The 14,889-nt window shown below is 38.5% G+C and overlaps 1 protein-coding gene across 3 annotated transcripts in view; it reads right to left on the reverse strand.

The window, feature by feature from the left end:
- The window catches only part of POLD1 (DNA polymerase delta 1, catalytic subunit), a 28,746-nt gene that overhangs the window by 8,380 nt on the left and 5,477 nt on the right, over window positions 1-14,889 (reverse strand). For all 3 annotated transcript variants that reach the window (XM_034415308.3, XM_087891974.1, XM_034415309.3), the window contains 14 exons: window positions 14,473-14,587; window positions 13,839-13,968; window positions 13,147-13,313; window positions 11,042-11,146; window positions 10,665-10,805; window positions 10,398-10,508; window positions 7,983-8,174; window positions 6,573-6,661; window positions 5,680-5,796; window positions 5,143-5,256; window positions 4,647-4,794; window positions 2,686-2,781; window positions 1,818-1,955; window positions 80-255 (listed from right to left, as the gene is read on the reverse strand). In XM_034415308.3, the coding sequence (XP_034271199.2) occupies window positions 80-255; window positions 1,818-1,955; window positions 2,686-2,781; window positions 4,647-4,794; window positions 5,143-5,256; window positions 5,680-5,796; window positions 6,573-6,661; window positions 7,983-8,174; window positions 10,398-10,508; window positions 10,665-10,805; window positions 11,042-11,146; window positions 13,147-13,313; window positions 13,839-13,968; window positions 14,473-14,587 (1,839 nt within the window). The remainder of the gene's footprint in view (window positions 1-79; window positions 256-1,817; window positions 1,956-2,685; window positions 2,782-4,646; window positions 4,795-5,142; window positions 5,257-5,679; window positions 5,797-6,572; window positions 6,662-7,982; window positions 8,175-10,397; window positions 10,509-10,664; window positions 10,806-11,041; window positions 11,147-13,146; window positions 13,314-13,838; window positions 13,969-14,472; window positions 14,588-14,889) is intronic.

The raw sequence follows: 14,889 nt of genomic DNA on the forward strand, positions 1-14,889 counted from the left end.
TCATACTGTCCCTCTACAAACACATTCCTGCTACTCAGGTGCTCATCAGACACAACAATTCCTGCTAAAATTTACAGACCTATCTATGAGCAGCTTCTGTAGACAGGTGTTGATAAGGTTTGCCACCAGGGGGCAATTGTCTCGACGCACAGTCTCAATGCCCTTGCAGTCCATCTTGTCATGCATATCAGAATTGGAGGAAAAGTACAGGCCAGCATAGCGCTTCTTATTGATCAGGAGATATGGAAAATATACCTGGTAGAGAAAACATCATGGCTTTGTATAATTCCCAAAACCAGATTCCATTGCAGAAGATTTATCCAATTTGAATAGTATTTCAGGAACTGAAGAAATAACTGTCTGGTTTGAGAAGAAATACACTTTGTTTATGGAATGGACAAAATCTTTAACATATTCATGAAGATGGCACCTTGCCTAAAGGCTGGAAGAATGGAAATCAATGAAACGGTATCAAGAATGAATGCAGAAACCGTAGAGGAATTAGCTTGTTAAGTAGGCTTGGGAAGATGTTTGGTAGTATTCCGAGTGAAAGGGAATATGAAGTGACAAGAAGGAAAATTTAGGAAATGCAATAAGGCTGGGCAAAGGGTACAAAGATCCCACTTTGAGAAATATCTGTATGCAAACAGGACAGGTACAGACACCAATGGATGGTCAAGACTACAGAAAGAATAATTGCAATGAGTCTACCTTCCATAGAAGTATCTCCTGTATGTTGCACAGGTCAAAAGGAGGGCTGAGAAGATATCTGCAGATCCCTCACATCCTGAACTGCTTCAATTCCTTCCCTCGGGACAGTGCTATAGGGCATCATAGCCAAGGCAACTGGATTTGTGCCATTTATGCTGAAAATCTAATTCTCACAGTTCTATCTGTCTATGTATATAGTGTGGCTATAATATTATTATTTATCCTTCTTGTTATCTTCTTTACTTCCCCCTTTTATTAGTAATTATTATTATTCTCCCTATTGCTCTGCATGTACATTGGGTGCTTCTATATCAGAAACAAATTCCTTGTGTGTCTAATGTCATCTGGCCAAGTAGCGTATTCACTTCAATTCAATAAAATTCAATATAGCAAAACTCTCTATTGTTCTGTTCTTCTCAATGGAAGACTTTGAAGTAGAGCTAAGATTTTTAGCTGAAAATGTTCAACTGAAAATCTTTAGCTGAAAACACACAGCTGAAAATCTTCAGTTGTGTGTTTAAGGAATTCTAGTAGTTTGAAGGCCACTCGCATATTCTTAAAAATGTTTTTTTTCCAGGCATGAAACAAAAATGTACAAATTAACTGTGTTCTCAAAATTAAGATAGTTTCTAGTTTGACATTTGAATATTCACTGAACAACTTAATATTGGTAATTTTTATTCAAGCTTCTTAACATTTATTGTCGTTCTACATCTTTTCAGTATCACTATGTTCTATCTTCACTATCTGCCTCTTACAAAAAAATGCCATGCTGGGTTGCAGTCCCCTAACCAACTTTGGCAGATCTCAAAAAGCTAAGCAGGATCAAATGAGAGTCTATCAGGAAATTCCAGGACTTTAGGCTGGATTACAAAATTGAAAAAAAAATGTTCTGGATGAGGGGAATGGCCAATTACACAGACGTATGAAGTTGCCTGAAAATGGATTCAATAACAAAATTTCCCTGAACAGATGTTCTTCAGAGGTGTAAGAAACGTAATTTCAGAAGTGCAGCTTGTACACACCTGAAAGGACCACACTGGAAAACAGCCTGACAATCTTATGTCAAGTATTTATTCAAACCTACTTCAATATCATCAACGTACCTTCTCAAACTCCAATTTGATGGGTGGAATGAAATGGCTGGAGACCCAGGCTGCTGCTTCCCTGCCTATTTCCATGGATTCAGCAACTGATTCCACACCCAGACGACACATCACTGAATCTGTGTCCCCGTATATAACCTTCAAGGAAAGAATGAAAACTTCAAGAACTTTTGTCCTTCTTTATCTCGGAAGACTTCAGTCACACCAAAGAGCTACTAGATTCCTTTGTCAAAATAATATACCACCACTCTTCTTTTTGTCAATTCTGCCTCTCCCTCGTTTCCTATAGTGAGAAGATGCAATTCCCTCCAATGCTTAACCCCAATCCTTGAACTCATTGGAAATATGATCACATTGGGTCAGCCCTTTGAAGTAGACCAGGTAAGAAGCATAAGTCATGAATACCGAAATTATCTTTATTTCTGTCACTTTATTTTACAGTGACAGAATCATGTAATTCAGAAAACATTTCTCCCAGCCTTTACTTTTACTTGCCAGTAAACTAGGAAGGGTCCCTTCTGAAATGCTTCCCACACCCCCATTGTCTTTGTGGGCTAAGATACCTTTTGCATAACGGTTGTCTAGTCTGTGGCTCTTCTTCCTGTCACTCAAAGTCATTCCCACATACCATTACAAGTTGCCAAAGAAATGTGTAAAGATTGTGTTGAGAACAAGATCCCAAAAGATGACAAGACAGGTTTTATGCTAACCAATATTGGAATATAGCAAATGCTTTCTCCTCTAAGGCAAGCATAGGCAACCTTAGCTCTTGAGTCAGAAGTAGACTTGAATTTCATATGACTTTTGCTTAATTTCAAATATTTCAAATTCATTTCTGTGCAAGCAAGTATTTCAGACTTCTGCTCACCTTTGCATCAGCCTTATATCCATTGGCAATAGTGTACTTGGATTCTACCAGTTGCTTTGTTTTCTCAATCATCTGACGCCCAAATCCAGTCACACTCTGAGAAGGAATAGTTAGCAAGCATTATTTTTTTCTTTGAGAAGACAAACAAAAAGGTTTAGTCGCAGTAACTTTAAATTTCAATGTCCCACATTCAATCAATAGTTTTCATCAGTCTCTGTTACTGTCTCTATCAAAAACTGTATCTGATGTTAGCATCTTTGCTAAACATTAAGAACTTCAGGCTTCCTTAATTTGCTAGAAGAAATAATTGGTGTTTTGAAAAAAAAAATTCTACTTTCTCTCTCAGATTATATATTTTTATAAACACCATTTTTGATACAAACTGTATGCATCTGTAGTACACAGTACCAGGTAAGCTTCCCAAAGAAATCCAAAAGTCCAGGAGAACTTTTTAGCAATACATACCCAGGCAAGAGTATTTACTGTACAGAATTTGTGTAAATAGAAAAAGAATCAAGGATTATTTCTAACTAACAACTAGAAGGCATTTCAGCTTATCACAACTACAGCATCTGGTTTACAAAATATGCTTTCATTTTTCCTTTTAATTAAATCAGAAGGAGGAAGATATTTTTGCAACGGGGAGGCAGTTTTTGACTCTGACCCAGTAAATTGGTTCTTATCACTTCCTCTAATAGGAAATCTAGTTGGTGAGTAGCAACTGGGCTGTTAATATTATCTTGTTCAGAGGCATTTCAGTGCTTGCAGAAGGACTTTAAGAGAAGTCCTGAGTAAAAACTGAGCAATCAGTAGGACTGGGGGGAAAATGCCAATGCTTCAAGAATTGAATTAATTAGTAGATTCTTCAAAGCAGTGGCATCTTTTCTGCTTCTAGACTCATTGGAAGTCAGGCAAAACCAGGCTTCCATTAGACGAACAGCAGAGAGGTGCTGTGCTTGCATTTAGTATAAAGCACTTCCTCTGAATCATTTTCTAAATATGCTCCTCCCTAACAGTCGTGTTTTTTAAAAAAACTGCTACAATTTAAAAAGTGCATATATCTTATAGAGACCATGTTCAATAGTACTCAAAAGCCAATAAATCAGACAATTAAAACCAATCTTTAATTCTCTTACAATGTTTCTAGAAAATAGTGACCCCTGAAATTCGATCTCTTGATATTAAGTTCCCCACCCACTTAGAAAGCCTGCTTAGTTTCCAAGCAATATCTGCTGGCTATCTAACCAAACTTGTAGAATTGTAGCTAGAATAATCAAGATGCAAAAGCTGAACATTTTGTTTTCGGGCATAGATAACCCGACACCTTGGGCTATCCCAGATAGATCATGGGCTTCCCCTTGCCTATCTTTTCAGAGAAAGCACATCTATCTGCCAGAGTTTTTGTTTAGTTGTCATAGTTAATTGTCACCATACAAATCATCTTCAACATCACTCTTTCCAAATATTGCACAACTATAGCTACCATCATCCCTTATTTCTGGTTCTGTTGGTTGAGATTTGTAGAAGTTATATTCAAAAATGTCCAAATTAGAAATGGCTATCTTAGATTACCTTGTCCTAGACAAGGATCTGTATAGTATTTTTTTAAAAAAAACATTCGATGGCAATTCTTTAACCCCTCACATGAAATTATTATTATTTTTCTACTTCCTTCTGCTTGCTTTAAAGCTTCAGTTGATCAACTGAATAAAACATTGGTTCAGTTTAAAATGTAAAAATAGTTTTTAATATCTCAGCACAAGCTATTAGCAAGTGAAGGAACAAGAGGGCAAAGACAGGAATCAGTTTTAGTGACAACTAATAGCAAATGCTTTATTGAAACATGGATGTGTCCTGTGTAGATGCACAACTGCCCCAACAGGAGACACATAACAATGGCTTCCAGCATTCAGAAACAGATCCTGTGGAACTCCCCTAACTTTGAGAGAGGTCAGGCTTACCTGTGATATTTCAAGGCAAGGTAGTTTGCCTACTTGGGCCCCAGTGAATCCATAAACAGAATTGGCGCTGACCTTGAGAGCCAACTGCCGTCCATCCAGCACCTGTCGCTTAAATGGGTCAGTCTCCTGCTTCAATTCTAGCTTGGCCCTTAACCAAAGAGGGAACAGAATGAGGTAAAACCACCAGTTCTTCTTTACTAGCTTCCCTTACCAGCTCAGTCTGTGTTCAAAAATATCTATGGATTCAGGCTCCTGCCAATGACTGGGTTCATACTGTAATCTAAGCCAATAAATGTCCATTCTGATCAGAACAGCTATCCAGTGCTTTAGATAATGTCCCCTACTCACTTACTGCCCTGCTTCCTGACATTTTCTTAATTGGAGATAGCAAGACTGAACCAGAACTATTAATGTGTTCTATTCTGTTCAAGTAGTCAATTTCTGTTCCTATATTCTACATGTTATGACCTATATGCCCACATTCCTTCCTTTTCACCTCTTACGAGCAGCCAGCAAGTTTTCCAAAATCTCAGGCAGAAGACCTTTACGAACAGATGACTTCACAAAATGGTCCCCCGTAGGGGTGCGAATGAACTGCTCTGGGGAAAGCCTAGTAAAACAGGAAACAATCGGTCAGATCATAAATAATCTAGAAGTCCAGACTGCTAGTTTAAACGTTACCATCTTAGTTTAAATTACATCTTGCTTCAATAATATACCACAGCCATCTCCCCTCCCTAGTCAGGTTTCCTGCTTCAAATCCCTTAAATTCATCTACAATAAAAATGTTATTGGAGATGATCTGGGGTATTTGGATTTTGATAAATCAAACTTGCAAATAATGAGGCTTACAACCAATCAGTTTTTGGGGAAATAATTGTGCCAAGCAACATGAAGTATCAAGAAGCCATTCTTGTCCCTCCAACTCCAGAAAATGTGGACTAGTAGATTTTATCATTTATGATTTCCTCCTATTCAATTCTCCGGGTAACTGACTAAGAGGTTATCAAGATAACAATCCTTCTTCACTCACCCATAGCGCTCAACTGCCCCCTGTTGTAAAAGAGTAGTATAGCACAGATTGTGAGCCATCATGATTGAAGGGTACAATGAGGAGAAGTCCAAGGTTGAAATTGGCACATCATAATAGCTAAAAGGGAAATATTTTTATTTAAATGTGTATACCTCCCCTCACATATAAAGAGAAAGGGAGAGAATTATCTATCTGTCTGTCTATCTAATCTTATGTAATCTAATCTCTCTCTCATCTCCTCCTCCACTACCACCCTCCTCTTCTCCAATGGCATTCTCCAAAGATCTTACAACTACAAGTCCCAGAAATCTCAGCAAATATGTCTTTAACTGCAGTCCCAATGAATCTGGCAAGCTGAATAGGACTGAGTAAGACAAAATGCTGTTCTGTGCTATCCCTCCAGAAAATCGTTTCATCCTTCTTCCACCTTTCATCAAGGGAAGAGTCTGGCATTCAAGTCAATTTCATGGGATCTCCTTCTCAAATTAGAGCCTGCTTCTCCATTGCCCAAAGCTGAAATAGCCTGGGACCCAGCTCATTGTTCCTCACCATGGTCCACTTTTCCACTTCCACTCCTTATTTCTGAAGCCAAGATTTACATATGGAAGAAAAGCTCAATAATTAGATTCATATATGTTGTTGTTATGGCTTACTTTAACATGGCCTGAATCTAACTGACACATATTTTCAAAGCACCATGTTCATGCATTTCATTGAACCAAACCAAGCAAAAAGAGCCATCCTTTAGGACAACACGAGGTTTGCTTATGCATTTCTGCAACACCTCTCAACAAGAGTACACAATACACGCACATATACATTCCTTCCCACCCTCACATCCATTAATGTAAGAAAATTCTCATTTCCCCAATTTCTGGACTTACAAAACTTACCCTTTCAGAGGTTCAATGACAGTTGCACCTGCATAGTCCTCCCCACCTTCTGTCTTCACCACTGGCATCACCAGATTCTGCTTCATAGCCTTTGAACAGAGAAAAATATCAGCTCTGGGGCAACTCTTATCATTCTGCTATTAGGTGGGACTTCTTCCATTAAATCCTCTCCTAAGTCTACTGACCATGCTTCTTTTTTATCCATTATATTTTCAATATACCTGGCAAAAAATAAGTTCAATTCCCTAAACCCATTCAATAAGAATGGGTTGGGGAGTAGTAAACTTTTAACTAAAAACTGTCCCATTTCTTCACACCTTATAATATGATACACATTTAATTATTACTGATGAATCACGATTTATGTATTTTTTTCTAGTTTTTTTCATATTGTCAGTTTATATATATTCAGAGAAATATTCCTTGTGTGGTTAGAGATAGCAGTGAAGAAATAAAATGCAGTATAACACTGAAAGTTTTTTTTTACAATCCAAACTTACAAAAGTTACAATTGCCAGATTTACAAATTAAACCATGAGGTTTTAATTATGCTTTGTTGATCACCTATGGTTGGCTTGGCTCATGGGATATTCTAAGTCTAAATGGTAATAGCTTGAGTAAAACGGCTGGATTCAAATATCATCATAAACTGAAACTGAACAAACCACATGGATTCTAAACCCAGAAAGCAATGAAGGACAACTGAAAAGGAACTGGAAAGAAGAGACATTCTGTAGTTTTATCTAAAGCCATTGAGAGTCTGTTCATGACTGTCGCAAGACATAAATATGACTGATAAGAAAACCAACATGGTGGTTCCTATGATGACAAGAGAATCCAGGTTCGGGTCTTCAATCAGTTACTACTGAATTATCCATTAGCCCATCCCTTTTTAAAGAACAGTTGTTCGGATTAGAGGTGAGATAGTGGGAGAATATATGCTACCATGAGTTCTCTGGAGTAAGGGTGAGATAAAATAGTAATTAATAATAGTAGTAAAGTAATAAAAATTGGACCATATATCGATATTGCACTTGCGCTTTTAATTCTTCAGTTGTGAATTCAATTTTATAAGGTCCTTCTTAGGAGGAAATACTATTTTACAACAGTTCTATGTATACAGAACTAAATAGATATCAACTTGCTACTGGATAAATGTGGGATTAGCTGGGAGGTAACCCAGGGACTCTCGTCATCTCCATGTAATTAGCGATACACATCGGGCTTTCTCAAAAATCACAGTGGCAGATAAGCATCTTTGAGGCAGTGGACAGCTACACTCTGTATTTCTTTGCACACATTGCATAGTAAGTATCTTCTCAAGATTTGAGCTTCTGATCTCCCCCCCTCCCCCCGCCTGTCTACTCATGATCTTCTGGCCTTGTTGGCAAAAGATCAATTTTTCCTTACCTGCCGCAGAAGTTGGGACACCACTTTGATTTGTTGCCCCCGGGCTAGGAGATAGCCAAGAGGTACCCCAGTGACTCTTGCCATCTCCATGTAATTGATGACACACATGAGCTTCTCCAAAAGCCGCAGGGGCAGATAGGCATCCTTGAGGCAGTACACAGCCAGTCGCCGACGTGATTGATCTGAACCATTCTGCAAGGGGAAGTTAAAGATGGTCAAGAGGAGGACAAGGAGGTATCATTTCAGCTCTGGGCAAATAAATACAAAAATGATTAAATTCATCCAGTTGGTTTCTTTTTAAATAACACAAACATTCATTTCTGAGGGGAAAAACAGGAGTCAAGAAATATATGCATGTATATGTCTTAGGTATAAAAGCTGGCCAAATTTATAGGGAAACAGGAAAATTCCAGGTAGCAATGGAAGCACTGTTCATGTAGTGTTCTCCAAGTAATGGAAGCAAAGTGGTAGAGACAGCAACTTGGTATGGGAATGGAGAAGGGTGGTATAGCCCTCTGTCTGTTGATTTTATGGGTCGGCTGAGATCCTGCCCTGGGAACACTCATCCCCACTCTTTTCAGACGTAGAAAAAATAACTGTTTGATAGTTCTATTAGCTGCTCAATGATTCACCTCAAGCATAACTGACTGAAGTTCAACTCAAGGCTAACTTCTTCATTCACTGTTAATTTTTAATATATAAATTTAAATTAAACAGAGATTTTAGGATTGGATAATGGAGGAGGGTGGAATGAGAAAAATCAATTTATGAAAAGAAGTGAATGAGGTTAAAGAAAATTATGTGCTTTACTCTGGACATATGCACTTCCCCTTTAGCTGACACCCACTTTTCACCTTGTTACGTACACATGCAGCCTTAATAAAAAATGATATAAGAACCTTGACCCCAAAAAAAGATTGAGCACCCATACTCTATGGCAGGTATGAGGAACTATTGATCGGCCAGTCTGACAACCTCCCACCCCTACCCTGAATGGGCTGTCACCTCACATTTTACCTGTGTCTCATCACATTTTTCCTTCTCAAAGAGAAAAGGCAAAGCATAGGCAAAGCTAGCAGGATCACTGAGGAACGTCTCATGTCTTTTTCAGGGAAAGGTAGTTCTACCTGAACTGCCCAAAATATGTCATCTTCCTTGAGAGGGGACATCAGCTATGTGCACCATTTAATCCATTTTCTTTTATGTTCCCTGATCAAGAATGGAACAAAATGGCTGTTGGGCTTTTCTAATTCATCTGATACAGTTCCTCTCCAGTGATGAAAGCCTTGTGCTGGCCTTCAAAAGCGAGGACACCTTGTGTCCCTTGCTCCCTCTATTGCACAGAGAAATTAAAAACGACAGTCTATTAAATCCTGACACCTGATGTACCGGTAATTTAGTTTGTATAATACACTGACTTTTCCATCTGAGATTCACAAGATTTAAAGAACTTGTCCAAGTCAAAATAACTTTTTTGTATTGTGACTGTGCCTTTTATTTTGTTTAATTTTATTATCTGAGGTATAAGGGATTACTGCCAAACATAAAGGGGTTTTTCCTAGTTATCTCTTCTCCTGAAAAGTTTATGGCTGTTTAATAGTTGATTTTATTTGTTTTTCTCTGGAATTGTAAAAGCATATTATATAAGTTCTAAAGGGGAAAAAATCCCTTTCAGAAAGAAGTAAAGAAGCAAAGGATATTCATAAGAATTAACTATATCAAAAAAAAGGAGGGCTTTCTATATCAATGACATGCCAAAAATCAAGAGAGAATGACAAAATCAAGAGAGGAAGACACATGCTATGTAATGTTTAGGTAGTCCTTTCTAGTAAGCACTAGAAGAGCACTCACTCTGTTTGCCATGTAAAACACCAATGTAAGGGCGTCAAGAAGTCAGGGAGGGTCTGAGAAGTGAGAGAAAAATATAGGCACAAAAACAAAAAGGAAAAGAGAGGTGCAGATGCAAGCAGAGGATTGTTTTGCTTCCATACAGTTTTAAATGAGCTCTGCAAAAACTAACATTTGGTTCCTTGATCTTACAGGAAGGAATATAAACTGCTAAAAAGGGATGGTATTTACGACTTCAAAATGTACACTACTTTAAATAAGGAACACTGAGAAAAAGTGAGAGTGGAACCCACCAACACTTCAAGAGAAATATCTTTAAGTAGTTATTCCCTAAGGGGGTATAGGCTTTAAGGACAGAGGCATAGCAAATTTGACAGAGAGATCTGGCAGATGGATTGGATTTCTCATTTCTACTGTACAACGTATCACAGACGACTTGATAGTCATCCAAATCAATCATTTGACAGATAGAGGCCAAGGGGATAACCAAACCAGTAACAACTACAAAAGGGTGTTTATACCAAGGGAAAAAATTACTACTTGCAAGGCTTGGCTATCAAATGTTACCTGCAAGTCTGTAATAATAGAATGCTGGACATCTTCCTTCTGCTCCTGCAGGAAGTGGTAGCTGACAGCGTTCAATGTGTAGGAGCGTAATTTGTAATCCCTCAATAAAACCTACAGGAAGAGGAAAAGCTAAATTATGAGACTGCATGTCCCCATAGGCAAAATACTGGGCCTTGTATCTGAGAGCCTCCAGCTGTCACTGCCTCTCAGCTTCAATTTCCCATCACTAAAATGGAACTATGGGGAGGGGGGACTTTTTTTGTTTACCTGAAGTAGATCAAATTGGGCTCTGCCTTCCATGTTAATGACTTTATTCTCCCTCCGTCCCATCTGCTTAGACTGAAAGGAAGAGTCACGGATGACAGACTTGCGGGAAAGAATACGACCCAGGAAGGGAAATGGGATGACCTGGGGATGAAGAAAAACAAGCTTTGAGGCATGAATGAAGAGTATGGGCAGGGCAAGTGAATTTATAGGTAAGATTACAGTATGGAATTAATTGATTATAGTTTGTTGATGAAAATGATGAAAAAAAAGAGATTCCTATTCAATTAGCAATCCCTTCTATAGATTGATGAAATATTTTTAATACAAATCATTTGAAGAAAACAAAAAGTACTACTAGAAGGAAACGTGCAGATTACCTTGAGAGTCTGGGCTCTGGTGAGGAGATAAGGAAGGTCAAAGTTCTGGATGTTATAGCCGGTGATGATGTCAGGATCTACAGTTCGTATAAATTCTGCCCAAGTCTGCAAAAACATTTATTAATTTTTAGGCATTTTAGCCCAAAGGACATATTTGGATCATGAAGCATGAGAGATGCTCTTACAAAACAGTTGCTACAGGTAACTTACCTATTCAAAAAAAAGTATGACCAGCATCAAAACAAAACATCCATGCATCAAAAGTTAACTGGGTAACCTGCAATCTGCTTCTCCGGCAGCAGTAACTCAAAGGAGTGCTCTCTACCATCTCAGCTTAATCTTTTCTTCAAAGCAAACTGGATCCTTCCTAACGAAGCACTGAGCTGTAACCAATCCCTACTTTTATTTTTTTGAATGCTTAATGAGTCTATGTGGGCCTCTCGTGCATGCACATAAATGAAGCTGAAACTAGAAGCTGATGCTATGATTTGAAGCGTATCAGCTTCAGATTCATCAGAAGAATCTGAAACAACTGAAGTCATTTACAAAGACATCAGCCTATTTGGACCAGAATTATTTATTGTTTAGTTTAGTTCTCAGCTCTGCAAGAGTTTAAGGCAGAGATCTTCCATGGTCCTACTATGTTAATTCAGGAGAAATACAACTATTCCATCATCCCCTCCCAAGTACATAAGTGCTTAGATCAGAATGGAAAAACTTCATGCTTATGAGAGTAACTACTCTATTCAGAAATGACAATCCCATGAAATAAAGTTTCTTGTATCTTAAAACCAATGGCTTTTTAAGCCTTTCTTCTCATACTATATTTGCTCACATTCAACCTTGGATATTTGCATTTTTTTCCAATATAATAAGCCTCATTTTAATGGACTAGTTGGAGGGAGGGACTGAAAGTCATAAACAAATGTCCATTCAGTTGGACAGGAGTCACTTGCAACAAGGGTGGGTTCCACTTACCTTCGCTACTGGTAAGGTACAGGAGCGCATGCTTGCTTTGCTCATGCGCAGCACTTCTGCGCATGCACAGATAATCCGTGATGACATCCGGGCGGGTGGGCGGAGCCTCCCGCCACCACTACTACCGGTTCGCGAGATCTGGATCGAACTGATAGCAACCCACCACTGACTTGCAATGTAGATACTTATTTATGCGAATAAAATTTCACTTAATGCAGAAAAATTATCCATTACATATGAAATCCATTGCTCCAAGATATAGTAAATCAAGGTTTCCTGTAATATGATGAATAAACAAACCAACCCCAGGCCAAACTGAAAGAGGGAGGAATGGGTAGAACAAGTAGAAATTATATAATCTATTCTGTTGTTTTTCCTCCATGTCTAGGATATTATTTTCCCCACTTTTTATGTCAGTTTTAATGCATTCCATATTTTTCACATCCTGCTTCTTTCATAGTCTAGCACGTAAGAACTTGTCAGGGTAGTGATTTAAGAGCTGACCAGCTGCTATGATGATGCAATGATGCACTGATGTAATGATGGGAATGAGTCAGCAAGGTTTTTAGCTGTTATCCATTCAAGAGCCTGTATAATAATAACACGACCCTATTAGGGTGTCTCTCTCTCTCGCCCTGTGTTCTTCCCTGCTGTAATTTACTGATTGTTTGATTTCTGCCTACAGTACGTGTATGTACAGTATATATTCTTTTGTAGATAAAACCACTATTTATTACAAACCTCTGTTTGCTGTTATTGCTCCTGGGTTGTCTCACATAGTAAAGCTGTGAGCACTCCCACAGAACTATCTTGTCTTACCCATTAGACCACATATATTCATCCCTTATCATCACTTTCACAGTTCACACTGGAACTTGTGCAGCATTCCATCATATTATCTACAGTGGTGCCTAAAAGTTTGTGATCTTTTGAATTTTCAGTATTTCTACATAAATATGACCTAAAATGGGGTATATTATCCACACACAAATCCTAAAACTATACATTCCATATTAAGCATACTGGCTGGGGGATTCTAAGAACTGATGCCCATATATCTTGAAGCTGTTAAGTTTGAAAAACATTGCTCATCACATTCCAGAGATCTAAGATAATGTAAGCATTACCTTAAGAAGTTCATCCTCCTTTGAGAAGCAAAGCACTTGAGAGCCCACAATGGGGGCACAGTTTTGTAGTGTGAAGACATTACGCACAAAAGGGTCCTTTTCACCCTGACGTAGAACCATATTGGCAATTTGGATTACTGGGTCCTTCTCAGGTTCAGGAAAAATGCCTGAGCCAAAACACAGAAAAGGGATGTGGTATAGAAGAGAACATTAAGATAACATTAATATAACCTCAACTTTTCATTCTCAAGGGCATCTATTATTGAATCTGAATTATAAGCAGTTTATTGTTATAACTTAACTTAGATGGGAAGCCTCAGAGCCCATATTCCAAGCTTTTAAAACTGTGGATCTGTTTCTAAACCATTCTTTTAAAGCAGAACTTGCATCTAACAAAATAATGAGTAATTGATAATTCTAATTTGTAATCAATAAAGCATTGCACAATTAAATCACACACCCACTTTATTTATTCAAAGGATTTGTTTGGCTCATATAGCTAATGCAACCTTGTATGTGTGCTATATGAGCCTTCTGACAACTGCTCTGTTGTGTACGATGGCAATTATTCCTACTTCTAAGCTTAAGCTGATATATTTAATTACCAGCTGAATATTTCACCTGACACTCCTCTCCTTATCAGGGTCTTAAACATGATAGCAATTCTTATATAGCTTATTTGCCCTCAATACCTTTACGTCCAGCACATTCAATATCAAAACTGAGGACACGCAAGGGAGCTATACGTTGCCATTCTCCCTCAGGTGGATGGCTAATGAAATCCATCCAAGCCACATCAGCTTCCAACTGACAGAGTGACACCTAAAACAGGAGAAAAAGCAAAGCCTGATGTTCCTGTAAAAGGTCTTCAGCCCTTGTATGTTCCCAATTTAAGATTGATGCAGAATCAATGATTCCAGAAAATATTTCTTCTGCTCGAACATCATAACTATGAGCCTATGCTTCAAACTTTAGCCAGTTCATTCAATGCACTCACAAGACTCTCTTCTTACAAGAGAGGTACAGCCTATATAATTATACAATATAGTCACTATTAGAATGTAATAAACGAGAAGAACTAGGTTCAAATGCATACTATGTAATGAAGCTTTGGATAATTCTGGACTAGTAATTTACTTTTTGCCTATTTCAGACAGTATTGTTAGGACACAATGAGAATGAAGGTGAAGAGAAATCATAAAGTTGGAAAGGGTCATTTAGATTCTTCACTCTCTCTTTATACAGATATATTTCTAGTCCTCTGATTTTCTTGTCGTTCCTTTCTGAATATGTTCTGGCTTTTCTAACTCTCCCCATCAACACCACCTTGCGTGGATTCTCCTTATCAGATTCTCCAGCAGACTCTTCTTGTCGCAGGCGATACTTTCCAGCAAGCAATTCAATCCAGTTACAGCCAACAATATCCCGGTCTACCATGAACCTACATTTGGAGACAGAGATGACGAGAGGTATTTGGTCCTCACCACCATCAAGCATTATAGCTTCTTACCTCCATTTTGGGACTACTGCAATGCTCTCTACATGGGGCTCCCCTTGAAAAGCACCCGGAGGCTCCAACTGGTCCAGAATGCGGCCGCGCAGGTGGTTATGGGTGCAACTCATTGTGCCCACATGACACCCCTCATGCGCGAGCTGCACTGGCTCCCAGTGGTCTTCCGGGTGCGATTCAAGGTGTTGGTTACCACCTTTAAAGCGCTCCATGGCACTGGACCTGGATACCTT

This window comes from Pantherophis guttatus, chromosome 4 (assembly GCF_059756535.1).
Source record: "Pantherophis guttatus breed Tessera chromosome 4, ASM5975653v1, whole genome shotgun sequence".
NCBI lineage: Eukaryota > Metazoa > Chordata > Lepidosauria > Squamata > Colubridae > Pantherophis > Pantherophis guttatus.